At 51.1% G+C, this 27955-nt stretch overlaps 2 protein-coding genes across 8 annotated transcripts in view; one reads left to right on the top strand and one right to left on the bottom strand.

Moving 5' to 3' along the window:
• The window catches only part of amdhd2 (amidohydrolase domain containing 2), a 37393-nt gene extending 21695 nt beyond the window's left edge, over positions 1–15698 (bottom strand). The window contains exons 1-6 of one of the 2 annotated variants that reach the window (XM_041206834.1): positions 15630–15698; positions 7835–7940; positions 7071–7207; positions 6572–6711; positions 6222–6276; positions 3841–4053 (exon numbers count right to left, since the gene is read on the bottom strand). In XM_041206834.1, the coding sequence (XP_041062768.1) occupies positions 3841–4053; positions 6222–6276; positions 6572–6711; positions 7071–7207; positions 7835–7940; positions 15630–15657 (679 nt within the window). In that variant the 5' untranslated portion in view covers positions 15658–15698. The remainder of the gene's footprint in view (positions 1–3840; positions 4054–6221; positions 6277–6571; positions 6712–7070; positions 7208–7834; positions 7941–15629) is intronic. The other variant, XM_041206835.1, reaches the window with a different exon arrangement.
• Positions 15699–15717: 19 nt separating this feature from the next.
• slx4 (SLX4 structure-specific endonuclease subunit homolog (S. cerevisiae)) overlaps positions 15718–27955 on the top strand; it is a 32642-nt gene continuing 20404 nt past the window's right edge. Inside the window, exons 1-3 of one of the 6 annotated variants that reach the window (XM_041206833.1) lie at positions 15718–15921; positions 16838–16917; positions 17601–18056. In XM_041206833.1, the coding sequence (XP_041062767.1) occupies positions 17687–18056 (370 nt within the window). In that variant the 5' untranslated portion in view covers positions 15718–15921; positions 16838–16917; positions 17601–17686. The other 5 variants (XM_041206827.1, XM_041206832.1, XM_041206831.1 and 2 more) reach the window with 5 other exon arrangements.

The raw sequence follows: 27955 nt of genomic DNA, 5'->3' as shown, positions 1-27955 counted from the left end.
GAGAGGCGGGGGAAGGGAGAGAGAGGCGGGGAAGGGAGCGAGAGGGCGGGGGAAGGGAGAGAGAGGCGGGGGAAGGGAGAGAGGCGGGGGAAGGGAGAGAGAGGCGGGGGAAGGGAGAGAGAGGCGGGGGGAGGGAGAGAGAGACGCGGGGGGAAGGGAGAGAGAGACGCGGGGGAAGGGAGAGAGAGACGCGGGGGGAGGGAGAGAGAGGCGGGGGAAGGGAGACGGAGAGGGGGGAGGAAGGGGGAAGAGAGAGGGGGGGAAGGGAGCGAGAGGCGGGGGAAGGGAGCGAGAGGCGGGGGAAGGGAGCGAGAGGCGGGGGAAGGGAGCGAGAGGCGGGGGAAGGGAGCGAGAGGCGGGGGAAGGGAGCGAGAGGCGGGGGAAGGGAGCGAGAGGCGGGGGAAGGGAGCGAGAGGCGGGGGAAGGGAGCGAGAGGCGGGGGAAGGGAGCGAGAGGCGGGGGAAGGGAGCGAGAGGCGGGGGAAGGGAGCGAGAGGCGGGGGAAGGGAGCGAGAGGCGGGGGAAGGGAGCGAGAGGCGGGGGAAGGGAGCGAGAGGCGGGGGAAGGGAGCGAGAGGCGGGGGAAGGGAGCGAGAGGCGGGGGAAGGGAGCGAGAGGCGGGGGAAGGGAGCGAGAGGCGGGGGAAGGGAGCGAGAGGCGGGGGAAGGGAGCGAGAGGCGGGGGAAGGGAGCGAGAGGCGGGGGAAGGGAGCGAGAGGCGGGGGAAGGGAGCGAGAGGCGGGGGAAGGGAGCGAGAGGCGGGGGAAGGGAGCGAGAGGCGGGGGAAGGGAGAGAGAGGCGGGGGAAGGGAGAGAGAGGCGGGGGAAGGGAGAGAGAGGCGGGGGAAGGGAGAGAGAGGCGGGGGAAGGGAGAGAGAGGCGGGGGAAGGGAGAGAGAGGCGGGGGAAGGGAGAGAGAGGCGGGGGGAAGGGAGAGAGAGGCGGGGGAAGGGAGAGAGAGGCGGGGGAAGGGAGAGAGAGGCGGGGGAAGGGAGCGAGAGGCGGGGGAAGGGAGAGAGAGGCGGGGGAAGGGAGAGAGAGGGGGAAGGGAGCGAGAGAGGGGGAAGGGAGCGAGAGAGGGGGAAGGGAGCGAGAGAGGGGGAAGGGAGCGAGAGAGGGGGAAGGGAGCGAGTGAGGGGGAAGGGAGCGAGAGAGGGGGAAGGGAGAGAGAGGGGGGGGAAGGGAGAGAGAGGGGGGGGAAGGGAGCGAGAGGCGGGGGAAGGGAGAGAGAGGGGGGGAAGGGAGCGAGAGGCGGGGGAAGGGAGCGAGAGGCGGGGGAAGGGAGCGAGAGGCGGGGGAAGGGAGCGAGAGGCGGGGGAAGGGAGAGAGAGGGGGGGAAGGGAGAGAAGGGGGGGGAAGGGAGAGAGAAGGGGGGAAGGGAGAGAGAAGGGGGGAAGGGAGAGAGAAGGGGGGAAGGGAGAGAGAAGGGGGGAAGGGAGAGAGAGGGGGGAAGGGAGAGAGAGGGGGGAAGGGAGAGAGAGGGGGGAAGGGAGAGAGAGGGGGGGTAAGGGAGAGAGAGGGGGGTAAGGGAGAGAGAGGGGGGGGAAGGGAGAGAGAGGGCGGGAAGAGAGAGAGAGGGCGGGAAGAGAGAGAGAGGGCGGGAAGGGAGAGAGAGGGCGGGAAGGGAGAGAGAGGGGGGGAAGGGAAAGAGAGGGGGGGAAGGGAGAGAGAGGGGGGGGAAGGGAGAGAGAGGGGGGGAAGGGAGAGAGAGGGGGGGAAGGGAGAGAGAGGGGGGAAGGGAGAGAGAGGGGGGAAGGGAGAGAGAGGGGGGAAGGGAGAGAGAGGGGGGAAGGGAGAGAGAGGGGGGAAGGGAGAGAGAGGGGGGAAGGGAGAGAGAGGGGGGAAGGGAGAGAGAGGGGGGAAGGGAGAGAGAGGGGGAAGGGAGAGAGAGGGGGGAAGGGAGAGAGAGGGGGGAAGGGAGAGAGAGGGGGGAAGGGAGAGAGAGGGGGGAAGGGAGAGAGAGGGGGGAAGGGAGAGAGAGGGGGGAAGGGAGAGAGAGGGGGGAAGGGAGAGAGAGGGGGGAAGGGAGAGAGAGGGGGGAAGGGAGAGAGAGGGGGGAAGGGAGAGAGAGGGGGGAAGGGAGAGAGAGGGGGGAAGGGAGAGAGAGGGGGGAAGGGAGAGAGAGGGGGGAAGGGAGAGAGAGGCGAGGGAAGAGGCAGAGATGTGGGGGCAGGGAGAGAGGGAGAAGTACACACAGTGAGGGAGGGAAAAGGAGGGAAGAGAGCCTGAGGAAGGGGCAAAAGATGAGGGGGAGGATGAAAGAGGAGATTGCGAGAGGATGACACTGGAACAGGCAGCCAGCAGCACCAAGATGATGTAGTATATCTAGAGGATATACTCAAGTAGGAGTATGGGTAAAATAAAAGTAAGGGTCCATATTCCATTTAGCTAAGATATGTTTGGGGATCTCAGTTCCATGATTTGCACGTCTTGCGCTATGTGGGAAATCCTAGACGCTCCTGATGGTTTGGATGACCACGTGTGCAGGAGGCACCTCTGACTGGAGCAACTCAAGCTTCAGGTTTTGGAGATTGAGCGGCAGCTGGGGGGTGCACTACGGTGCATTCATGAGGCTGAGAGGTTCATGAATAGCACGTTTCAGGACGTGGTCACCCCGCAGCTTTAGGAAGCACAAGCAGAGAAGGAACGGGTGACCACCAGGCAGAAGAAGGGGTTCAGGCAGGTAGTGAGGGAATCCCCCGAGTGCAGCTCACTCGCAAACTGTTTTTCGGCCTTGGAACTGACGGTTTCTCTGTGGAGGTGGGGGGGGCGGGTGGGGTGGTGTGGTGACTACCAATGACATAGGAAGAAACAGAAATGAGGTCCAGCAAGCAGACTTTAGGGAGTTAGGTAGGAAATTGAAAAGCAGGACTTCAAAGGTAGTAATCTAACCGGATTACTTCCAGTGCCATGCAGTAGTGAATATAGGAACAGAGGGCTAGAACAGATGAATGCGTGTCTGGAGAGATGGTACAGGAGAGAGAGCTTTAGATTCCTGGGGCATTGGGACCTTTTCTCGGGGAGGTGGGATCTGTACAAATTGTATAGGTTACATCTGAACAGGAACGGAACCAACATCCTCACGGGGAGTTTGCTAATGCTGTTGGGGGGGATTTAAACTAAATTGGCAGGTGGGGTGGGATCCTGAAAAGTAGTTCAGAGGGGAGAGAAGGTGAGGTGGAATTAGAAGTGAGTGTAAGTTAGTGAAAGTTGGCTGAGAGGCAGGAAGCAGAGGGATGTTTCTATGACTGGAAGTCTGTTTCCAGTGGGGTTCTGCAGGGCTCAGTGCTGGGGCCCTTGTTGTTTGTGGTGTACATATATGATTTAGACTTAAATTTAGGGGACGTGGGGGTAAAAGGGTGGGGGTTAAGAGGGTGGGAGGGAAGAGGAAAGGAGGAGTGGGAAGGAGGAAGTGGACAGGGTGAAGAGAGATAAAGTTCATTACTGCAATCTCAGGCCTGGCCCTGCACTCTTCCCTTCCCTCTCCACTGACGCCCAGTACTTTGGCCTTATCCCTGTTCCCACAAATTTACTGGACATCTCCATTGGCCACACTGGATCTCAGTGACCCTGATTGAGGAGTTATCCACCAGTGAGTGTGAGATAAAGATAGAGGAGGAGGAGTGAGATTGGAGAGAGAGAAAGAGCAACAGATAAGACAAAATGAGAGAGACAAAACCCAAAACTCCAGCAGTGTGAGCTGTGGATGCTGGAAGCTTATCTCACTCGATGAACAGTCTGTGGGATTAGAGGCTCCTCTCCCCCTAATCGGATCGTTCGCCATGAGAGATGGGAAAAAGAGAATGGTAAAAGTGGCGATGCATCTGCGGCCTCTCTTTCCGTACCCAGTGAAACCCGGATCCCGCGACTGGCCAGTTCACTGATAACCTCTTCACTTCTGTTAAGCTCGGGAGCCAACGTGACGATTCGGACATTGTCCAGGGAGCCGTATGTATCGAACAGATCCCGGAAGCCTCGATTCTCAAATGTCCGCAGGTATTTCTCAGGGTGAGCACCCTTCTTGTCTTTGCTAATGAATGGCCCCTCCAGGTGTAGACCTGGACAAGACAGAGAAAATAATCCCATTAGAACGGAACAACCGTATGGTCCTCAGTCACCTGGCCACGTTCATCCTTCCTGCTCCATGTCTCAGTCTCACCTGAGTCAGAACATTGTGGGTTCAGTTGCCACTCCAGAGATTTGAAAGCAGAATCCAGGCTGATACTACCAATGAGGGGGTGCCGCATTGTTGGAGGGGCGGTTTTGAGAGAGTGCTATACTGTCGGTGCGGTAGCACTAGAGGGGTGCCTCACTATTGGTGGGATGGTACTGAGGGGGCGCCGCGCTGCCGGAGGGGCAGTACTAAGGGGGCGCCGCGCTGCCGGAGGGGCGGTACTGAGGGGGCGCCGCGCTGCCGGAGGGCGGTACTGAGGGGGCGCCGCGCTGCCTGAGGGGCGGTACTGAGGGGGCGCCGCGCTGCCGGAGGGGCGGTACTGAGGGGGCGCCGCGCTGCCGGAGGGGCGGCACTGAGGGGCGGTACTGAGGGGGCGCTGCACTGCCGGAGAGGCAGTACTGAGGGGGCGCCGCAGTGGCGGAGGGGCAGTAGAGGGGGCGCCGCACTGGCAAAGGGGCAGTAGAGGGGGCGCCACACTGGCAAAGGGGCAGTAGAGGGGGCGCCGCACTGGCAAAGGGGCAGTAGAGGGGGCGCCGCACTGGCAAAGGGGCAGTAGAGGGGGCGCCGCACTGGCAAAGGGGCAGTAGAGGGGGCGCCGCACTGGCAAAGGGGCAGTAGAGGGGGCGCCGCACTGGCAAAGGGGCAGTAGAGGGGGTGCCGCACTGGCAAAGGGGCAGTAGAGGGGGCGCCGCACTGGCAAAGGGGCAGTAGAGGGGGCGCCGCACTGGCAAAGGGGCAGTAGAGGGGGTGCCGCACTGGCAAAGGGGCAGTAGAGGGGGTGCCGCACTGGCAAAGGGGCAGTAGAGGGGGCGCCGCACTGGCAAAGGGGCAGTACTGAGGGCGAGTCACAAAGGGTTTGTGGACTGAGAGTTCACATTGCCACCTGCCCCAACACCAAGAAGGTAACGTGATAAAATTACTGTTAGAAGTGTGAAACTTTTAAAGATGGTTATGTTTTAAACTGTCTCCTGTAATTCAAGGTAAAATGGAGCATTTGGAGAGGGAGATGTGACCTCCTATAGGATCTGCCTGGAGACAAGCACATGTGACCTATCTACCATGGGAACAAGGGCCCAGGTCAAAACCTACTGAAAATAAGGCACAAGCTTTGACATCTGGACACAAAGGAGGAGGCAGCTGGCTTTACTGCTGACAGATGAGGGACAGTCAGACAAGAGGTTTGAGGGAAGACGACCCACAACAAGTGATGCTATGCCAGGCAGAAGAAAAGGACTGCTTGTGGGTTGATTGGGGAGGGCTGGTGAAGATGGAACCCCCATGTTTGAGGAAACAAGGATTTTGAAGAATTAAAGACCACGGAATCACTAGCGTGTTTCTTGGAAAAGGAAGTTCATTTGATTATGTTCAGAAGATTGAGTGAAGGACATTGGAAAATTAACCTTAAAAAGCAGGGAGAAGGGATCCTGTTAAAGCTGGGAGGAACTTTGGATTTTAATCACAAGACTAAATCTCGGTGTAGAGTGTGATACGATGCATAAATGTCGCATTGGGCTTTTGGTTGTGTTAGGAAGTTATTAGGGAATAATTTTTCTGCGGTTTAGTGTATTAGCTGCCTATTGAGTAAAGTTTAGCCGATGTTGAGTTTTGTTTGTTCTTACAGTAAAAGTCTTACAAGGTGAAATGTTATAATGTGATCCTTTGAGTTGGTCACTGGGAAATTCATACTTCTTTTTTAAAAGTTATCAGTCTCTATAGGGATTGTAACTAGAAGTGAGATACATTCATACACATGGACCCGAATCTGCAAAAAAATTAATACGTTCAGGCCTTGCATACGCTTTTTTTGAATTACCCAGGAGCTTAGGGAGCCTATAGTTCCACTTTTCTTTCTCCATCGCAACATTTTGGCCAATCAGTGTCGACTCAACAACCAATCAACACCCTTTTCTCCTGTAGTATAAATTGTGATCATTTGAACTTTGGCATTCTTGCATTTGTCCTGATGAGTGCAAGATGAAAAGCTTTGGCAACCTGTCTCTCAGCAATATTCAAGTTCTTTACTATGAAGTAACTGATTGTAACAGAACTTACCCAATATCCCTGCTCCCCTCGGCCCACCATCCTGCACCTCAATTTGAGGAATAACCTGTGAAGGAAGAGATAAAGGTTTAAAAAATTCTAATTATTTAGAAACATTCATTCTGTAAGCTGATCAGTTTGATTTATCTAGGTGGTTTAGAAACCTTGCATATAACTCACACTTCCTGTGACATTTTCCCCATTGCACTGTTAACATTATGAGCAATACCAAGAGGGATTCCTCTTCCCTCCCAGCCCATGACCCAACCCCCTCTCCCATCTTTCTTCAGAAGCCCAGCCCGTCTCTCCCCGTGCACAGGCAAACTCTGTTCCTCTCGCTGGGAAGAGTCTCCATGACGAACCTGATGGTAGATGGAGACGGGGGAGGTCACAAGTGTTGGACAGAAGGAGGTCACTCCGGTGGAAAGCAGCTTCCGAGCAACCATGGAAACCCCACATTTCAGGTCATCTGTGGCCAATGAGAAGTCAGTTCCGTATCCTCCTAGAAAACATCAACATATCAGATATCAGTCTTAAGGCACAATACACAGCTCCCAGAACAAACCTTCCGCAATAATAGTTTGGGTCAGCTGACTACCAGAAGTGTGTTTGGAATTCTCATAAAGAAGGAAGTGACAATGTTGTAATGATTGGCTGAAGGAAGTGGCCGATATGCAATTGGCCAGAATTAGTGGATATCGGGGTCTCGGAGAGTTGTAGGGCTGGAACAGATTATAGAGATAGGGAAGGGCAAGGCAGTGGAGGGATTCAAAAACCATTTGCGCTGTTGGAGGGGGCAGTGAAAGACGAAGACTTGGGCGCAGGGCACAATGGGGAGTTCTGGTTGACCCCTTCACTCACCGTTGATCTGTGTGTCGATGAACCCCGGGGCGATGATGCTGCCCTTGCAATCGATCTGAACATCTGCATAACCTTTCTCATCAAAGAACAGCTTCTCCGGGTTAAGGATCTTCCCCTCACGGACCCAAAGGTCCTCCCTTCAAAACAGACACAGTCGGAGCAGAAATCGAGACCTGTTCAAACAGGTGTGGTGGCTCAAGGTTCAAGCTCAAATAATTCTTACTTAAGTTGTCAGTCATGGCACAGTGGGTAGCACTCTCACCCGAGTCAGAAAAGTTGTTGGTTCATGTCCTACTCCAGAGACTGGAGAACAAAATCCAGGCTGCACTGCGAGAAGTATCAGTTAATCAAATCCTCATCTGCCCTCTCAGATCCCAAGGCTTTATTTTGAAGAACAGTAAGGTAGTTCTCCTCAGTGTCCTGGGCCAATAGTTATCCTTCAACTAATAATAATTATCTGGCGATTATCACAGTGCTGTTTGTAGCTACCAAACATTGTAACAATGATTACACTTCAAAAATATTTAGGACATCTTGAGGTCATGAAGGTCTTAACTGCACATAATACTGTTTCTACCACTATCTGTAAAGCAATGACTCAGCTTATTCTTTGCTCTAAGTCTGAAGGTTTAAGGTGGTCAGCAATTTGCAGCGTTCACTTCTCAACTACAGCCAGATTCACAGCCGAGGCCAAACGTATTCTCATCTCACACTACACAAAACAACTTCTATTTATACACAATCTTTCCAGCCACATTTCTTACCTCTGTAGCTTGTGATCCTTTAGAATGTGACAGTTCTGGAACTGTGTAACTGGGGCATCAGAGACTGACTTATTGGACGGCATTTTTAAAGGGAGAAGCCAATTCCCTGCAAAAGATAATTAAAACCATTAAGATACCACAGTGCACTGCCACGGATGTGATTAGTCGGGTATTTACCGATGCAACAGGCTTTGCAGACAGCAGGATGATTTACTGAACACAGAGGTGTGAAACTTTGGAACTCTCTATGCCAGAGGCTGTAATTGATAGATTTTTGGATATTAAGGGAATCCGAGGCTAAAGGGATAGTGCAGGAAGGTGAGCTGAGGTAGATCAGCCATGATCTTATTGAATGACAGAGCGGGTTCAAGGGGCCAAATGACCTATGTCTTATGTTCTTACATTCTCATGAACCGATGCACAAAGATTGCCCTAGCAACTAGACTAGACCCATATTCACACCCCTCCCCACTCTGATAACACCATCCAACCCATGATGTCTACCATCCAGAACAGGCTTGTCCAACCTTTTCACGGGGTGGGGGGGGGGTCACATTTCAATTTTTTTCACTTCAGGGGCCAATAAACCAATTTCAGAAAGATAAGGTTTGGCACAACATTAAACATGAATTTCAGTGAAAAAGCTGAGGTTTGAAAACAAACAACTGGCACAGAAAAAAGACAATGTCAAAACAATGAACTGATAATTTTTAAAAATTAGTAATAAATAAAGATGAACATTAGAGTGTGGTAGCATGGGTGAGTGTGAGAGTGTGCACATGCACATCTGGCTCACTCCCAGTCTCAGTGTGCCCATTCACCCTCACCCACTGTGAGAGTGCACGTTGGTGTGTGGGGGTAACACACATACGCTCTTTGTCCCCTGTGCTCCCTCCCCTTGCACGTGCAGCCTCTGCCTCCCCCCACCGCGCCACAGCCTCCCCCTCCCCTCCCCCCCCCACATGCATAGCCTCTGCCTCCACCCTCACCCTTGCAGGCTCTCCCAACCCCTCCCCCTTGCAAGTTCTCCCTGCCCCCGCCACCACTTTCACTCTCTCTCCCCCCCCTTTCTCACAGTCACCACTCACAAACTCAGGTGGACCCCACTCCGCCTTTCCCAGGCCCTGCTCCGGCTTGAGTACTGCTCCGCTTTCCCTGGGCCCCTGACACTTAAAAACTAGTGAGCCTATCAGCAGCAGGCCCAGAGAGGAACCAGCCTATGATTGGATGAGCGGCTTTACAGCATTTTTCAAACATCAATCAGTCGAATGTCCAAACAGTTTGGTGGGCTGAGTCCAGAGGGCTTAGGGGCCACATCCCAGCCTGTAGACTGTGAGTTGGACAAACCTGATCTAGAAGAATGAAAGCAGCAGGCACATGGGAACACCATCACCTGCAAGCTCCCCTTCAAGTCACTCACCATCCTGTTATGATCTCAGTAGAGACCAGTAACTTTTTTTAAAAAATAGAAGAAATCACGAATCCCAATTATTTACTAAAAGAGTAAAGCGACAAGATTCCATGGTCTAAAACAGAAGAATTTTAACTATACAATAGTCAAACAAGCAAAAACTAAATACTATCTTAGCTAACTACCATACACAAACACAGAAGTTAAATATGAATTTACAGGCAAATTGCGGTCAATTATAAACGATAAATTACACATGAAATGGCAGGTACAAATTGGACAGAGCTTACAAGTTGACTCAGCAGTCTATTCAGCAAATGGGTAATCAGTCACAAAAGTCCTTCAAAACTCTGTCTTCCTCACAAAGAATTTCAGCTCCTCTTCTTGATTAATGACTTGATCCTCAGCCAACAGCAGCAAATGTTTGGAGAACCAGCGTAGACACGATGGGCTGAATGGCCTCCTTTGTACTGTAACAATTCTGTGATTCAAGAAAGATAAATAGCTGCTGCAGCTGTATCTTTGCTTATTCTCAGTGTCTGCATCTAGCCTCTGTTTTCTTCAGCCTGCCTGTACTGCACCACTGGAATTATCATCCACTGAGCTCTGATGGCTCTGTCTCCTTTTATATAGTTTCAACTAGAGGTTTGTTTCCAATTTTAGTTTCAGTCTTAGCTTCCTTAGCAACTGGAAAGGTCGGTTTCCCTTTTCAATTAGAGTCTGTCTCAAAAAACACAAGTTTGAAACCACAAATTCCATCCACTCCCCACACCGCTTTAGGTGGTGAAAGATTCTTTACAACAGTTTACAAATATTTTGAAAAAAGACATTTTGTTGAAGCTTTTCGTCTTGCACTCATTTCACAAGACCACCAATGTCAGGGGAAGCAACAACCTTATACTGTTTGAAAAGAGGGTGCTGATTGGTTGGCAAGTGGACTCTGATTGGTAGAGGTGTTGCCATGGAGAATGCACCAGTTAATGACAATTGACAGTTAACTGCCAAGCATTGTTTGAAATTTAAACCAGGCAGCTTGACTTTGATTGGTCAAGGCAGTGCCCCAAAGAATGAGCCAGCGAATGGTTGTCAATTATTTTGTTTGGCTGAAACAGGCGCAATGTGTGTACATGCTCTTTCTGTCTGCAAAGAACAGGGCCCTGTGTATTAATATATGTAGCTTCCAGTACACACAAATGTGCCACACTGAGCCCAACTGACAATCTTAAATTGGTTGTCGGCATAATTTGATCTGATCAGGGTAACCATCATCCTGCAGGATGTCCTTGATGCATCCTATTTCAGCATCAAGCTTGCACGGTGAGCAAATAGCTCGGGCCCTATTCATGAAGTTACCGATAAGACCAATTTTATAGCGCATGTAACTGTAAGGATCCCAATGCGTGTATTGATCAGTGAAGGTTGGTTTGTAGTAGACTATTGTAGAGAATCCCCTGGCAGATTTCTCAACTAGTACATCGAGGAAAGGAAGTTAATTTGCCTGCTTCATTCAAAAGTGTCCAACATTAGATCTGATTCCACGATTGGACATTTGCTGAATAATCCTCAGTGTGCTAAAAGTTACACTGAAAACCAATTTAAGGTTGTCAGTTGGGCTCGCAGTGTGCAGCATTTGTATGCACTGAGCTACATATATTAATACACAGGGCTCTCTCTGTTCTTTACAGACAGAAAGAACTTGTACACACATTGTGCCTGTTTCAGCTAAACAAAATAAATGATAGCCATTCGTTGGTTCATTCCTCAGGTCAATGCCTTGACTAATCAGAGTCAAGCTGTCTGGTTTAAATTTCAAACAATGCTTGGCAGTTAACTGTCAGTCACCATTAACTGGTGCATTCTCCATGACAATGCCTCTACCAGAGTCCACCTGCCAACCAATCAGCCCTCTCTTCTCATACAGTATAAAGTTGTTGCTTCCTCTGACATTGGTATTCTTGCGATTGTCCTCCAGAGTGCAAGATGGAAAGCTTCTTTTTTCAACAATACACAAGTTCTGTTCTAACAAACAACTATTAGTTTACAAATACAGCAAGTTCTTATCATCATAAACATTAACAAATAAATTATACTGTACAGTTAACCATTTGCACATTTCACAATTACACATATCATATGTACAAAATTATAAAGGCTTAACCAAAGCAAAAAAGTGAGTAAATGTAACAATTAGGATTAGCAGGATTCAAACATCATAGAATGACCAAAACTCTTCTTTAAACTCTGGACAGGACTGTAGCATTAAACTCCAGTGAAACATCTGAAGAGTCTTTGTGCGGATCTTTTCCAAAAACTCCAGTGAATTATGAACAGTGTAAATTAATGTGTCTCCTTGATTTTTAGAAACCTAGACTTCAAACTGTTGAAGAGCCAACTCAAGACTTGACCTTTCCTTCTCAATTGTGGAGTATTTTCATTGACATGTATTAAGTTTTCTTGAGAAATAGCTGACTGGATGCTCCATACCAGGGTCATCCTCTTGCAGCAACACCACTCTTACACCTACATTACTAACATCAAAAGCTATTTTTGAATGGTTTATTGAAACTTGGAGCAGCCAAAACAGGTGATTTTTGGTCATCAACCTTAGTCGCAAAAGCATTTCAAAGCTCTGTCTTCCTCATGAAGAATTTCAGCTCCTCTTCTTCTTGGAGCTAACTTGATCCTCAGCCGATAGTGGCACACAACCAACTTGAGTTCCACAGGTGCAGTCTTCATCAAAAATGGCAAATGTCTGCAGAACCTCCTCAACTCTGCTTACAACGGTCTGGATGGCATAGGTCCAGAGCTCTGAAGAAGGGTCATACGGACTCAAAATGCTAACTCTGTTTTTCTCTCCACTGATGCTGCTAGACCTGCTGAGTTTTTCCAGCATTTTCTGTCTTTGTTATAGATCCAGCGATGTTACCTTTAAGTAAAAGGAACAGCTGCGGCAACTGTACCTTTCATTATTCTCAGCTTTTGGATCTAGCCTCTGTGTTCTTCAGCCTGCTTGTACTGCACCACTGAACTCATCATCTACTGGGTGCTGATGGCTCTGTCTCCTTTTACATAGCTTCAACCAGAAGCTTTGGTTTACAATCTGTTTGTCTTAGTTTCCTTAGCAACTGGGAGGATCAGTTTCCGTTTCCAGAGAGGATCTGTCTCAAAAAAATGAGGCTTCACTGTCGCTGGGTCAAAATCCTGGAACTCCCTTCCCTAACAGCACTGTGGTTCTACCTACACTGCATGGGCTGCAGCAGTTCAAGAAGGCAGCTCACCAGGGCAATTAGAGATGAGTAATAAATAAATTATGGCTTTGCCAGCGATGATCACATTCCATGAATGAACAAAAATAACTGTTGTGTATGTATGCACAAGCTGAGATCTGAATTTGATTTGACAGATCAGAAGACCGAATTCATCCTGTTTATAATTTTATGGAGAGAGGGGGTTACAGGTTTGGCAGTAATGGGACATTAGCACATTATCTTCTGCCCTTTACACACTTTTCTCTTACATCGGGAAAGGACTTCAGACTGATTGTCCCATCGCTGTCAGACCCGTCCTGAGCATAAACAAGGGCTGAATTTAACAGGGACAGAACCATCATGTAGAAATCACTCTAATATAAACAGTACATTAAATACCATCATGTAGAAATGATACTGAAATATAAATGGCATTAAATACCATCACGTAGAAATGATACTGTAATATAAACAGGACATTAGATACCAAGTACAGGAATCAGCAAAGGAGGCAAGAATCAGACAATGATCCAGTAATCTTTACTGAAAAGATCTGTTTAATAAAATAAAAACAGATGTTTGCTGCATTGGTCAAGACAAGAGGACTCTGCTTACCCCAGCTAGTGCAACGGAACCATTAAATTCCACTCACACAGGTAAACGGGACCAGAGTTATTGTCACATCATCCTTCGACGTCCTTCCCTCAGTTACTACATTGAAGTGTCAAACTATCTGCTCTAATCCAGAGTGGAACTTGAACCCATGGCTTTTGGACTCAGGAAATAGTAAGTGAGCTATACCTGATACACTCAATTATTGCATAGTCAACACCTTTTTTGCCATATAATTTCATTCAACAATCTGCAGACGATGGGGGTGACCGTACATACATTCTGCTCCAACACTGCCTACCGGTACAGAAAATAAGTGAAATGTTGCTGGCCCCAACTAATAAAAGCACCATGTAAGGCACATCAGAACTTTGTTTCAGTCAGATTAAACCTCAGATTTTGGAATACATCTTTTACAGAGCGTTATCAAGATTTTTAGAATCTGAAGCAGGGCTTTTGGTACTAATTAACAGACACAATGGGCCAATTGGCCTCCTTCCGTGCTGTAAGATTTTATAATTACTCAGCAGCAGATTATGTTGTTCTGCTTTCGCTTTAGAGGGAACTATGACCTTTACATGGTCGGCTTGTGCATTATCTCAGTACTGAACTCAACTGGAATGTGAAAAATCAAAGTCCACTGTTCACTCTGTTCCTTGTTACAATCAGTCTCTCCTGATCTCACTGCAAAGGAGCACCCACAGTGTAACTGAGCCTTATTGTGCTGGAAGTAAAGCTTGCCTCACTTCTTGTTCATTCCTTCTCCCGTACCCTCTTTATTCCTCTGAGATTGAAGGTTCAAGTCTCACTCTAGAGATTGAGCACACATTCGGAGGTGGTCTTTCGGAATCAGACTTAAATGTGGGAAGTGTAATTAGGAAATTTGCAGAAGGCACAAAAATTGGTCGTGTGGTTGAAAGTGAAAAGGTCAGCTGTCGACTCCAGAATGATATCAATGGTTTGGTTGAGTGGGCGGAGAAATGGCAAATGGAATTCAGTCCAGAAAAGTGTGAGGCAATGCATTTAGGGAGCATAAACAAAGCAAGGGAATACTCAATAAAGGGGAAGTTATTGAGAGGGGCCGAGGAAGTGAGAGGCCTTGGAGTGCATGTCCATAGGTCCTTGAAGGTGACAGGGCAGGTGAACAAGAAAGGATATGGAATGCTTTTCTTTATTGGATGAGATATTGAATCCAAAAGCAGGGATGTAATGATAGAACTGTATAAAACGCTGGTTAGGCTGGAATTGTGTACACTGTTCTGGTCACCACAGTACAGGAAGGTCATAATTCCTCTGAAGAGAGTGAAGAGGAGATTTAGAAGAATGTTGCCAGGGCTTGAAAATTACAACTATGAGGAGAGATTGGATAGGCTCAGGTTGCTTTCCTTAGAACAGAAGAGGCCAAGGGGTGGCCTAATGGTGGTATACAAAATTATGAGGGGCCTAGACAGGGTAGACAGAAAAGACTTGTTTCTCCTATCTGAGGGGTCAATTACCAGGAGGCATAGATGTAAGGTGAATGGTAGAAGGGTTAGAGGAGACACGAGGAAAGACTTTTTCACTCAGAGGATGGTAGGTGTCTGGAATTCACTGTCTTAGTTGGTGGTTGAGTCTTAAACGCTCAACTCGTTTAAAAGGTACCTGTACCTGCATGTGAAGTACAGTAACCACCTGACCTGGGTTATGGACCAGGTGCTGAAAAACGGGGAAAAAAGCAAAAAAACTGCGGATACTGGAAATCCAAAACAAAAACAGAAATACCTGGAAAAACTCAGCAGGTCTGGCAGCATCGGCGGAGAAGAGCACAGTTGACGTTTCGAGTCCTCATGACTCTGTTGAAGGGTCATGAGGACTCCAAACATTAACTTTGTTCTTCTCCGCCGAAGCTGCCAGACCTGCTGAGTTTTCGCAAGTATTTCTGTTTTCGTGCTGAAAAGTGGGGCTAAAATGAGCGGTTAGTTTATTTTTTTTGGCCTGCACAGACACAATGGGCTGAATAGCCTCTTTCCACACCGTAACTTTTCTCTGGGGACGTTAAATCGAGAATTTTAAGTGGACGTAGAAGATCGAGTCCTCATGACTCTGTTGAAGGGTCCGAGTCCTCATGACTCTGTTGAAGGGTCATGAGGACTCCAAACATTAACTTTGTTCTTCTCCGCCGAAGCTGCCAGACCTGCTGAGTTTTCGCGCTGAAAAGTGGGGCTAAAATGAGCGGTTAGTTTATTTTTTTTGGCCTGCACAGACACAATGGGCTGAATAGCCTCTTTCCACACCGTAACTTTTCTCTGGGGACGTTAAATCGAGAATTTTAAGTGGACGTAGAAGATCCCAGAATTTATTTCAAAGAGCGGACTTGAGCCAATACTAATCCCTCAACCCGCATCACAACACAGATTATCTGCTCATTATCACATTGCCGTTTGCGAGAGGTTGCTGTCTGCAACTGACTACGGTATTTCCGACAACAACCACTAATGACACCCCGGGAACAACTTCTCCCTCCCCGACCCCGTAATCCACTTACCTACCGCTCCGCTGGGCTCCGCTCCCATCACATGACTGCCGACAGTCAGCTGATCGGCAGGAGTCACGTGCTCTTCTATTATTGATGCAAAATGGCGGCCGGGGCACTTCCGGTGCGAGAAAGGCCCGCTCCCAGCGACATCCGGGACCCGAGGCCTCGGTGTCAGGTGGAACGGATTGCGGGAGTGAAGGAGCCCCGAAGCCACCCTGACCTGAAACTGTGGCCTCGTTGGACCTCCCCCCCCCCCCCCACCTCACCCCGGCTGCTCCTTGGCTCCGGCCCTGCCGCTGGAGTGAGTATTTCCCCCCCCGAGGCTGTACAGTTCCTGTAGCGGGAAGACTGGCCTGTTGTTGTAATGGTTGATATTTTGAGCAACCTGGATAAAAGTCTGATCTACCTCGGGGGTGGAGAGCTGCCCCAGAAAGATGCCGGGGACTGACAGGGTTAAATTCTGAGGCCTGCTTCAGGTTGTTTACACTGGGTTCGTAATCAGTATAAGAAAGATTAAAGGGTGATTAATGGAAGTATTTTCAATGATTGAAGTATTTGATGGGATAAAGACAAACTATTTCCTCTGATGGGAGGAGTCCACCAGAACGAGGGGGCAAAACCTTAAAATTAGAGCCAGGTTGTTCAGGACTGTTGTCAGGAAGCACTTCTTCATATAAAGGGGTGTGGAAATCTTGAACTCTCTCACTTCACCCTTGTGAACTGAAAGTGTCAAAACTGAAATTGATAGGTTTTGTTGGATTAGGGTATGAAGGGATATGGGACAAAGGTGGGTAAATGGATTTAAGATACAGATTGAATAACAGAACAGGCTTGAGGGGCTGAAGGGACTCCTCTATAAATATAAGGCCATTTAGCCTTTTGAGCCATCTGTGCTATTCAGTAAGATCATGGCTGATCTTCAACTTCAACTCTCTGCTGCATTATCTACATACTCGTAATGCTTTACTAGCCAAAAACAGCCTCTGTTTTGAATATACTCAGTGACTGAGCATTCACAACTCTCTGAGATAGAGCATTCACAACCCTTTGAGAGAAAAAAATTCTCCTCATCTCAGCCCGAAATGGCCCTGATTCTGAGACTGTGATCTCTAGTTCTAAACTCTCCAACCAGATCAACCATACTCCCAGCATGTACCCTGTCAAGCCCCTCAAGAATTCTATGTTTCAATGAAATAACCTCTCATTCTAAATTTTAGGAAAAATATGCTGCCTGCATAGAACAATCCCCTCAACACATCAGTCAGTCTCAGTGAACCTTTGTGGCACTCCCTCCCAGGTAAGTATACCTTTTCTTAGGTAAGAACACAAAACTGTACACAGTACTCCCAGGTGTGGATTCACCAAGGCCCAATGTAATTGTAGTAAGATTTGTTTACTCTTACACTCCAATCCCTTTGTAATAAAAGCCAGTATACAGTTTGCTTTCCTGATCACTTGCTGTGTCTGTATGTTTACTTACTGTGATTCTTGTACAAGGACACCTGTTCCTTTGTTTAACACACATTGTGGTGTGTTACACTTCACTTGGAGTCTGAGTTGCTGTGGCAACATGCACTTTTACATGCATGTTGTAGTCTGGAGCTATGGATAGTGATGGTAGAGGCTCCGACTTTCTTTCCATCGCATGGATGACCAGGAATCTCTCCTGCTCTTACTGCCTGTCAGTGGTGGGTGTCGGAAGGATTTGCAGGTTTGGCCGTGTTATGAACCTTGGCCATCAAGTCCTGGGTTGGGATTTCAACTTGAAGCTTCTGGCTCAGGCAGGGATGTAACCCAGTGTGACACTATGCTCTCGTTAAGTGATGCCAAAAATGGATTTTAGATGCCAGTCAATTACAGGAAGAAGAACTGTATGGGGGCGGGGGATTCCCGCAGGACTGAGGTTCAAGGAAAGGATGAATTAAATGGATAGGGATTTCTTTTCTGTGCAATGAGGCTTTCTCTTTGGTATTTTTGCAGGCATTTGGAAAACAAAGAGGATGGTTTTGAGTTGTGGTTATGGCTGATCTCCATGTTCACCTTGTAATGTAACACACATTGTACTGATGGATGAATCAGACGATGATTTTGTTGAACTCTGTAAGACAGCATCCAGGTACCCGGTTGAAGGTGGAGGGAAGAAATGCAAATCTGTCTGCTGGAACCGCACGAGTTCCTTTGCAGCAAAGATGAAATTAAAAGAAAAACAAACATCGAACACTGAGACAAACTGCAGTAACAAGAGCAAAGTCCACAGTGATGGGGCAACAGAGAACCATCAGACTAGGGCAACTGAATGTCTGGCACATGACCTGCCTGCCCTTCCCCGCAGCAGCCAAGTGTGCGTAACCACTGAGGATGTCATTGTGCATCAGCCTTCAAAACCTGAGGCTTCACTGTGCTCTGGGACTGTTGCGATTAACAGTGGTTTACCAGGTAAGGTATCAATAAATTTTCAAAAAAACATACCTAGAAAATTAACTCTTTATCAAGCCTTTTTTTTAATATAAATGTATATTGTCGAGCAGTTTTGAGTTAATGAACAATTATGTAAAGAATGTTAGTGGTCAGTTTATCAAGTTACAAAAGCAATTAGGACACAGGATCAGCAGAGTGTTGAGCCTGTTGAAACATATACTTGCAGTATCTTAGCTGTCACATTTGCATTTAACAGTTTGTTGAATAATGCAGAAGTTTACAGTGTAGACTGAGATTTACTCTGTTAGTTTGGCTCAGTGCTAATACTTTCACATCTCACTAAGAAAATTGTATGTATGTCCCACCCAGAGACTTCCCCACGCAATCTAGTTGGACACTCCATTGCAGTGCTGAGGGAGCACCACGCATTTGGAGGGGCAGTACTGAGGAAGTGGCGTGCAGTCAGAGAAGCAGTACTGAGGAAGCGCCGTGCAGTCAGAGAGGCAGTGCTGAGGAAGAGGCGCACAATCAGTGGGGCAGTACTGAGGAAGTGGCACGCAATCAGAGAGGCAGTGCTGAGGAAGTGGTGCACAGTCAGAAGGGTAGTACTGAGGAAGTGGCGCGCACTTAGAAAGGCAGTGCAGAGGAAGTGGCGCGCAGTTAGGAAGGCAGTACTGAGGAAGTGGCGCGCAGTCAGAAGGGCAGTGCTGAGGAAGAGGCGCGCAGTCAGAAGGGCAGTACTGAGGAAGTGGCGCTCAGTCAGAAAGGCAGTACTGAGGAAGTGGCGTGCAGTTAGAAAGGTAGTGCAGAGGAAGTGGCGCGCAGTTAGGAAGGCAGTACTGAGGAAGTGGCGCGCAGTCAGAAGGGCAGTGCTGAGGAAGAGGCGCGCAGTCAGAAGGGCAGTACTGAGGAAGTGGCGCTCAGTCAGAAAGGCAGTACTGAGGAAGTGGCGTACAGTCAGAGAGGCAGTGCTGAGGAAGTGGCGTACAGTCAGAGAGGCAGTACTGAGGAAGTGCTGCGCAGTCAGAGAGGCAGTACTGAGGAAGAGGCGCGCAGTCAGAAGGGCAGTACTGAGGAAGTGGCGCTCAGTCAGAAAGGCAGTACTGAGGAAGTAGCGTACAGTCAGAGAGGCAGAGCTGAGGAAGTGCTGCACAGTCAGAGAGGCGGTGCTGAGGAACTGGCGCGCAGTCAGAAGGGCAGTATTGAGGAAGTGGCGCACAGTCAGAGAGGCAGTGCTGAGGAAGTGGCAGGCAGTCAGAAGGACTGTACTGAGGAAGCAGCGCGCTGTCAGAAAGGCAGTACTGAGGAAGTGGCGTGCAGTCAGAGAGGCAGTGCTGAGGAAGTGGTGCGCAGTCAGAAGGGCAGTACTGAGGAAGTGGCGCACAGTCAGAAGGGCAGTACTGAGGAAGTGGCGCGGTGTCAGGGCAGTACTAAGGAAGTGGCGATCAGTCGGAAAGGCAGTGCTGAGGAAGTGGCGCGCTGTCAGAAGGGCAGTACTGAAGAAGTGCTGCGCAGTCAGAGAGGCATTGCTGAGGAACTGGCGCGCAGTCAGAAGGGCAGTACTGAGGAAGTGGCGCACAGTCAGAAGGGCAGTACTGAGGAAGTGGCGCGCAATCCGAGAGGCAGTACTGAGGAAGTGGCGCGCAATCCGAGAGGCAGTACTGAGGAAGTGGCGCGCAATCCGAGAGGCAGTACTGAGGAAGTGGCGCGCAGTCAGAAGGGCAGTACTGAGGAAGTGGCGCACAGTCAGAAGGGCAGTACTGAGGAAGTGGCGCACAGTCAGAAGGGCAGTACTGAGGAAGTGGCACGGTGTCAGGGCAGTACTAAGAAAGTGGCGATCAGTCGGAAAGGCAGTGCTGAGGAAGTGGCGCGCTGTCAGAAGGGCAGTACTGAAGAAGTGCTGCGCAGTCAGAGAGGCATTGCTGAGGAACTGGCGCGCAGTCAGAAGGGCAGTACTGAGGAAGTGGCGCACAGTCAGAAGGGCAGTACTGAGGAAGTGGCGCACAGTCAGAAGGGCAGTACTGAGGAAGTGGCGCGCAATCCGAGAGGCAGTACTGAGGAAGTGGCGCGCAATCCGAGAGGCAGTACTGAGGAAGTGGCGCGCAATCCGAGAGGCAGTACTGAGGAAGTGGCGCACTGTCATCGAGGTATACTGAGGAAGTGGCGTGCAGTCAGACAGGCAGTACTGAGGAAGTGGTGTGCAGTCAGAGAGGCAGTACTGAGGAAGTGGTGTGCAGTCAGAGAGGCAGTACTGAGGAAGTGATGTGCAGTCAGAGGGGCAGTACTGAGGAAGTGCTGAGTAGTCAGAGAGGCAGTACTGAGGAAGTGGTGTGCAGTCAGAGAGGCAGTACTGAGGAAGTGATGTGCAGTCAGAGAGGCAGTACTGAGGAAGTGCTGAGTAGTCAGAAGGGCAGTACTGAGGAAGTGGCGCACTGTCAGATAGGCAGTACTGAGGAAGTGGTGTGCAGTCAGAGAGGCAGTACTGAGGAAGTGGTGTGCAGTCAGAGAGGCAGTGCTGAGGAAGTGGCGTGCAGTCAGAAAGGCAGCACTGAGGAAGTGCTGAGCAGTCAGAAGGGCAGTGCTGAGGAAGTGGTGTGCAGTCAGAAAGGCAGTACTGAGGAAGTGGTGTGCAGTCAGAGAGGCAGTACTGAGGAAGTGGTGTGCAGTCAGAGAGGCAGTGCTGCGGAAGTGGTGTGCAGTCAGAAAGGCAGTACTGAGGAAGTGGCGTGCATTCAGAGAGGCAGTGCTGAGGAAGTGGTGTGCAGTCAGAAGGGCAGTGCTGAGGAAGTGGTGTGCAGTCAGAGAGGCAGTGCTGAGGAAGTGGTGTGCAGTCAGAGAGGCAGTGCTGAGGAAGTGGTGTGCAGTCAGAGAGGCATTACTGAGGAAGTGGTGTGCAGTCAGAGAGGCAGTGCTGAGGAAGTGGTGTGCAGTCAGAAAGGCAGTACTGAGGAAGTGGCGTGCAGTCAGAGAGGCAGTACTGAGGAAGTAGTGTGCAGTCAGAGAGGCAGTACTGAGGAAGTGGTGTGCAGTCAGAGAGGCAGTGCTGAGGAAGTAGTGTGCAGTCAGAGAGGCAGTACTGAGGAAGTGGTGTGCAGTCAGAGAGGCAGTACTGAGGAAGTGCTGAGCAGTCAGAGAGGCAGTACTGAGGAAGTGGTGTGCAGTCAGAGAGGCAGTACTGAGGAAGTTGCGTGCAGTCAGAGAGGCAGCACTGAGGAAGTGCTGAGCAGTCAGAGAGGCAGTGCTGAGGAAGTGGTGTGCAGTCAGAGAGGCAGTACTGAGGAAGTGGTGTGCAGTCAGAGAGGCAGTGCTGAGGAAGTGGCGTGCAGTCAGAGGCAGCGCTGAGGAAGTGGTGTGCAGTCAGAGAGGCAGTGCTGAGGAAGTGGCGTGCAGTCAGAGAGGCAGTGCTGAGGAAGTGGCATGCAGTCAGAGAGGCAGTGCTGAGGAAGTGGTGTGCAGTCAGAGAGGCAGTGCTGAGGAAGTGGTTTCCAGTCAGAGAGGCAGTACTGAGGAAGTGACGTGCAGTCAGAGAGGCAGTGCTGAGGAAGTGGCGTGCAGTTAGAGAGGCAGTGCTGAGGAAGTGGCGTGCAGTCAGAGAGGCAGTGCTGAGGAAGTGGCGTGCAGTCAGAGAGGCAGTGCTGGGGAAGTGGTTTCCAGTCAGAGAGGCAGTACTGAGGAAGTGACGTGCAGTCAGAGAGGCAGTACTGAGGAAGTGCTGAGCAATCAGAAGGGCAGTACTGAGGAAGTGGTGTGCAGTCAGAGAGGCAGTGCTGAGGAAGTGGCGCGCTGTCAGAAGGGCAGTACTGAAGAAGTGCTGCGCAGTCAGAGAGGCATTGCTGAGGAACTGGCGCGCAGTCAGAAGGGCAGTACTGAGGAAGTGGCGCACAGTCAGAAGGGCAGTACTGAGGAAGTGGCGCACAGTCAGAAGGGCAGTACTGAGGAAGTGGCGCGCAATCCGAGAGGCAGTACTGAGGAAGTGGCGCGCAATCCGAGAGGCAGTACTGAGGAAGTGGCGCGCAATCCGAGAGGCAGTACTGAGGAAGTGGCGCGCTGTCATCGAGGTATACTGAGGAAGTGGCGTGCAGTCAGACAGGCAGTACTGAGGAAGTGGTGTGCAGTCAGAGAGGCAGTACTGAGGAAGTGGTGTGCAGTCAGAGAGGCAGTACTGAGGAAGTGATGTGCAGTCAGAGGGGCAGTACTGAGGAAGTGCTGAGTAGTCAGAGAGGCAGTACTGAGGAAGTGGTGTGCAGTCAGAGAGGCAGTACTGAGGAAGTGATGTGCAGTCAGACAGGCAGTACTGAGGAAGTGGTGTGCAGTCAGAGAGGCAGTGCTGCGGAAGTGGTGTGCAGTCAGAGAGGCAGTGCTGAGGAAGTGGCGTGCAGTCAGAGGCAGCGCTGAGGAAGTGGTGTGCAGTCAGAGAGGCAGTGCTGAGGAAGTGGCGTGCAGTCAGAGAGGCAGTGCTGAGGAAGTGGCATGCAGTCAGAGAGGCAGTGCTGAGGAAGTGGTGTGCAGTCAGAGAGGCAGTGCTGAGGAAGTGGTTTCCAGTCAGAGAGGCAGTACTGAGGAAGTGACGTGCAGTCAGAGAGGCAGTGCTGAGGAAGTGGCGTGCAGTTAGAGAGGCAGTGCTGAGGAAGTGGCGTGCAGTCAGAGAGGCAGTGCTGAGGAAGTGGCGTGCAGTCAGAGAGGCAGTGCTGGGGAAGTGGTTTCCAGTCAGAGAGGCAGTACTGAGGAAGTGACGTGCAGTCAGAGAGGCAGTACTGAGGAAGTGCTGAGCAATCAGAAGGGCAGTACTGAGGAAGTGGTGTGCAGTCAGAGAGGCAGTGCTGAGGAAGTGGCGCGCTGTCAGAAGGGCAGTACTGAAGAAGTGCTGCGCAGTCAGAGAGGCATTGCTGAGGAACTGGCGCGCAGTCAGAAGGGCAGTACTGAGGAAGTGGCGCACAGTCAGAAGGGCAGTACTGAGGAAGTGGCGCACAGTCAGAAGGGCAGTACTGAGGAAGTGGCGCGCAATCCGAGAGGCAGTACTGAGGAAGTGGCGCGCAATCCGAGAGGCAGTACTGAGGAAGTGGCGCGCTGTCATCGAGGTATACTGAGGAAGTGGCGTGCAGTCAGACAGGCAGTACTGAGGAAGTGGTGTGCAGTCAGAGAGGCAGTACTGAGGAAGTGGTGTGCAGTCAGAGAGGCAGTACTGAGGAAGTGATGTGCAGTCAGAGGGGCAGTACTGAGGAAGTGCTGAGTAGTCAGAGAGGCAGTACTGAGGAAGTGGTGTGCAGTCAGAGAGGCAGTACTGAGGAAGTGATGTGCAGTCAGACAGGCAGTACTGAGGAAGTGGTGTGCAGTCAGAGAGGCAGTGCTGAGGAAGTGGCGTGCAGTCAGAAAGGCAGCACTGAGGAAGTGCTGAGCAGTCAGAAGGGCAGTGCTGAGGAAGTGGTGTGCAGTCAGAAAGGCAGTACTGAGGAAGTGGTGTGCAGTCAGAGAGGCAGTACTGAGGAAGTGGTGTGCAGTCAGAGAGGCAGTGCTGCGGAAGTGGTGTGCAGTCAGAAAGGCAGTACTGAGGAAGTGGCGTGCATTCAGAGAGGCAGTGCTGAGGAAGTGGTGTGCAGTCAGAAGGGCAGTGCTGAGGAAGTGGTGTGCAGTCAGAGAGGCAGTGCTGAGGAAGTGGTGTGCAGTCAGAGAGGCAGTGCTGAGGAAGTGGTGTGCAGTCAGAGAGGCATTACTGAGGAAGTGGTGTGCAGTCAGAGAGGCAGTGCTGAGGAAGTGGTGTGCAGTCAGAGAGGCAGTACTGAGGAAGTGGCGTGCAGTCAGAGAGGCAGCACTGAGGAAGTGCTGAGCAGTCAGAAGGGCAGTACTGAGGAAGTGATGTGCAGTCAGACAGGCAGTACTGAGGAAGTGGTGTGCAGTCAGAGAGGCAGTACTGAGGAAGTGGCGTGCAGTCAGAGAGGCAATACTGAGGAAGTGCTGAGCAGTCAGAAGGGCTGTACTGAGGAAGTAATGTGCAGTCAGAGAGGCAGTACTGAGGAAGTGATGTGCAGTCAGAGAGGCAGTGCTGAGGAAGTTGTGTGCAGTCAGAGAGGCAGTACTGAGGAAGTGACGTGCAGTCAGAGAGGCAGTACTGAGGAAGTAGTGTGCAGTCAGAGAGGCAGTACTGAGGAAGTGGTGTGCAGTCAGAGAGGCAGTGCTGAGGAAGTAGTGTGCAGTCAGAGAGGCAGTACTGAGGAAGTGGTGTGCAGTCAGAGAGGCAGTACTGAGGAAGTGCTGAGCAGTCAGAGAGGCAGTACTGAGGAAGTGGCGTGCAGTCAGAGAGGCAGCACTGAGGAAGTGCTGAGCAGTCAGAGAGGCAGTACTGAGGAAGTGGTGTGCAGTCAGAGGGGCAGTACTGAGGAAGTGGTGTGCAGTCAGAGAGGCAGTGCTGAGGAAGTGGCGTGCAGTCAGAGAGGCAGCGCTGAGGAAGTGGTGTGCAGTCAGAGAGGCAGCGCTGAGGAAGTGGCGTGCAGTCAGAGAGGCAGTGCTGAGGAAGTGGCATGCAGTCAGAGAGGCAGTGCTGAGGAAGTGGTGTGCAGTCAGAGAGGCAGTGCTGAGGAAGTGGTTTCCAGTCAGAGAGGCAGTACTGAGGAAGTGACGTGCAGTCAGAGAGGCAGTGCTGAGGAAGTGGCGTGCAGTTAGAGAGGCAGTGCTGAGGAAGTGGCGTGCAGTCAGAGAGGCAGTGCTGAGGAAGTGGTGTGCAGTCAGAGAGGCAGTGCTGGGGAAGTGGTTTCCAGTCAGAGAGGCAGTACTGAGGAAGTGCTGAGCAATCAGAAGGGCAGTACTGAGGAAGTGGTGTGCAGTCAGAGAGGCAGTACTGAGGAAGTGGCGTGCAGTCAGAGAGGCAGTACTGAGGAAGTGGTGTGCAGTCAGAGAGGCAGTGCTGAGGAAGTGGTGTGCAGTCAGAGAGGCAGTACTGAGGAAGTGGTGTGCAGTCAGAGAGGCAGTGCTGAGGAAGTGGTGTGCAGTCAGAGAGGCAGTACTGAGGAAGTGACGTGCAGTCAGAGAGGCAGTACTGCGGAAGTGGTGTGCAGTCAGAGAGGCAGTACTGAGGAAGTGACGTGCAGTAAGAGAGGTAGTGCTGAGGAAGTGGCGTGCAGTCAGAGAGGCAGTGCTGAGGAAGTGGCGTGCAGTCAGAGAGGCAGTGCTGAGGAAGTGGCATGCAGTCAGAGAGGCAGTGCTGAGGAAGTGGCGCGCAATCCGAGAGGCAGTGCTGAGGAAGTGGCGTGCTGTCATCGAGGTATACTGAGGAAGTGGCGTGCAGTCAGAGAGGCAGTACTGAGGAAGTGCTGAGTAGTCAGAGAGGCAGTACTGAGGAAGTGCTGAGTAGTCAGAAAGGCAGTACTGAGGAAGTGGCGTGCAGTCAGAGAGGCAGCACTGATGAAGTGCTGAGCAGTCAGAAGGGCAGTACTGAGGAAGTGCTGAGTAGTCAGAGAGGCAGTACTGAGGAAGTGCTGAGTAGTCAGAAGGGCAGTACTGAGGAAGTGGCTCACTGTCAGATAGGCAGTACTGAGGAAGTGGTGTGCAGTCAGAGAGGCAGTGCTGAGGAAGTGGCGTGCAGTCAGAGAGGCAGCACTGAGGAAGTGCTGAGCAGTCAGAAAGGCAGTACTGAGGAAGTGGTGTGCAGTCAGAGAGGCAGTACTGAGGAAGTGGCATGCAGTCAGAAAGGCAGTACTGAGGAAGTGGTGTGCAGTCAGAGAGGCAGCACTGAGGAAGTGCTGAGCAGTCAGAGAGGCAGTACTGAGGAAGTGATGTGCAGTCAGACAGGCAGCACTGAGGAAGTGGCGTGCAGTCAGAGAGGCAGCACTGAGGAAGTGGCGTGCAGTCAGAGAGGCAGTGCTGAGGAAGTGGCGTGCAGTCAGAGAGGCAGTGCTGGGGAAGTGGTTTCCAGTCAGAGAGGCAGTACTGAGGAAGTGACGTGCAGTCAGAGAGGCAGTACTGAGGAAGTGGTGTGCAGTCAGAGAGGCAGTGCTGAGGAAGTGGCGCGCTGTCAGAAGGGCAGTACTGAAGAAGTGCTGCGCAGTCAGAGAGGCATTGCTGAGGAACTGGCGCGCAGTCAGAAGGGCAGTACTGAGGAAGTGGCGCACAGTCAGAAGGGCAGTACTGAGGAAGTGGCGCACAGTCAGAAGGGCAGTACTGAGGAAGTGGCGCGCAATCCGAGAGGCAGTACTGAGGAAGTGGCGCGCAATCCGAGAGGCAGTACTGAGGAAGTGGCGCGCAATCCGAGAGGCAGTACTGAGGAAGTGGCGCGCTGTCATCGAGGTATACTGAGGAAGTGGCGTGCAGTCAGACAGGCAGTACTGAGGAAGTGGTGTGCAGTCAGAGAGGCAGTACTGAGGAAGTGGTGTGCAGTCAGAGAGGCAGTACTGAGGAAGTGGTGTGCAGTCAGAGACGCAGTACTGAGGAAGTGATGTGCAGTCAGAGGGGCAGTACTGAGGAAGTGCTGAGTAGTCAGAGAGGCAGTACTGAGGAAGTGGTGTGCAGTCAGAGAGGCAGTACTGAGGAAGTGATGTGCAGTCAGAGAGGCAGTACTGAGGAAGTGCTGAGTAGTCAGAAGGGCAGTACTGAGGAAGTGGCGCACTGTCAGATAGGCAGTACTGAGGAAGTGGTGTGCAGTCAGAGAGGCAGTACTGAGGAAGTGGTGTGCAGTCAGAGAGGCAGTGCTGAGGAAGTGGCGTGCAGTCAGAAAGGCAGCACTGAGGAAGTGCTGAGCAGTCAGAAGGGCAGTACTGAGGAAGTGGTGTGCAGTCAGAAAGGCAGTACTGAGGAAGTGGTGTGCAGTCAGAGAGGCAGTACTGAGGAAGTGGTGTGCAGTCAGAGAGGCAGTGCTGCGGAAGTGGTGTGCAGTCAGAAAGGCAGTACTGAGGAAGTGGCGTGCATTCAGAGAGGCAGTGCTGAGGAAGTGGTGTGCAGTCAGAAGGGCAGTGCTGAGGAAGTGGTGTGCAGTCAGAGAGGCAGTGCTGAGGAAGTGGTGTGCAGTCAGAGAGGCAGTGCTGAGGAAGTGGTGTGCAGTCAGAGAGGCATTACTGAGGAAGTGGTGTGCAGTCAGAGAGGCAGTGCTGAGGAAGTGGTGTGCAGTCAGAAAGGCAGTACTGAGGAAGTGGCGTGCAGTCAGAGAGGCAGCACTGAGGAAGTGCTGAGCAGTCAGAAGGGCAGTACTGAGGAAGTGATGTGCAGTCAGACAGGCAGTACTGAGGAAGTGGTGTGCAGTCAGAGAGGCAGTACTGAGGAAGTGGCGTGCAGTCAGAGAGGCAATACTGAGGAAGTGCTGAGCAGTCAGAAGGGCTGTACTGAGGAAGTAATGTGCAGTCAGAGAGGCAGTACTGAGGAAGTGATGTGCAGTCAGAGAGGCAGTGCTGAGGAAGTGGTGTGCAGTCAGAGAGGCAGTACTGAGGAAGTGACGTGCAGTCAGAGAGGCAGTACTGAGGAAGTAGTGTGCAGTCAGAGAGGCAGTACTGAGGAAGTGGTGTGCAGTCAGAGAGGCAGTGCTGAGGAAGTAGTGTGCAGTCAGAGAGGCAATACTGAGGAAGTGCTGAGCAGTCAGAGAGGCAGTACTGAGGAAGTGGTGTGCAGTCAGAGAGGCAGTACTGAGGAAGTTGCGTGCAGTCAGAGAGGCAGCACTGAGGAAGTGCTGAGCAGTCAGAGAGGCAGTACTGAGGAAGTGGTGTGCAGTCAGAGAGGCAGTACTGAGGAAGTGGTGTGCAGTCAGAGAGGCAGTGCTGAGGAAGTGGCGTGCAGTCAGAGGCAGCGCTGAGGAAGTGGTGTGCAGTCAGAGAGGCAGTGCTGAGGAAGTGGCGTGCAGTCAGAGAGGCAGTGCTGAGGAAGTGGCATGCAGTCAGAGAGGCAGTGCTGAGGAAGTGGTGTGCAGTCAGAGAGGCAGTGCTGAGGAAGTGGTTTCCAGT

Source organism: Carcharodon carcharias, chromosome 15 (genome assembly GCF_017639515.1).
Source record: "Carcharodon carcharias isolate sCarCar2 chromosome 15, sCarCar2.pri, whole genome shotgun sequence".
NCBI lineage: Eukaryota > Metazoa > Chordata > Chondrichthyes > Lamniformes > Lamnidae > Carcharodon > Carcharodon carcharias.
Note: the sequence above shows the minus strand (reverse complement) of the source record. Positions and strands in the feature narration are given on the sequence as shown.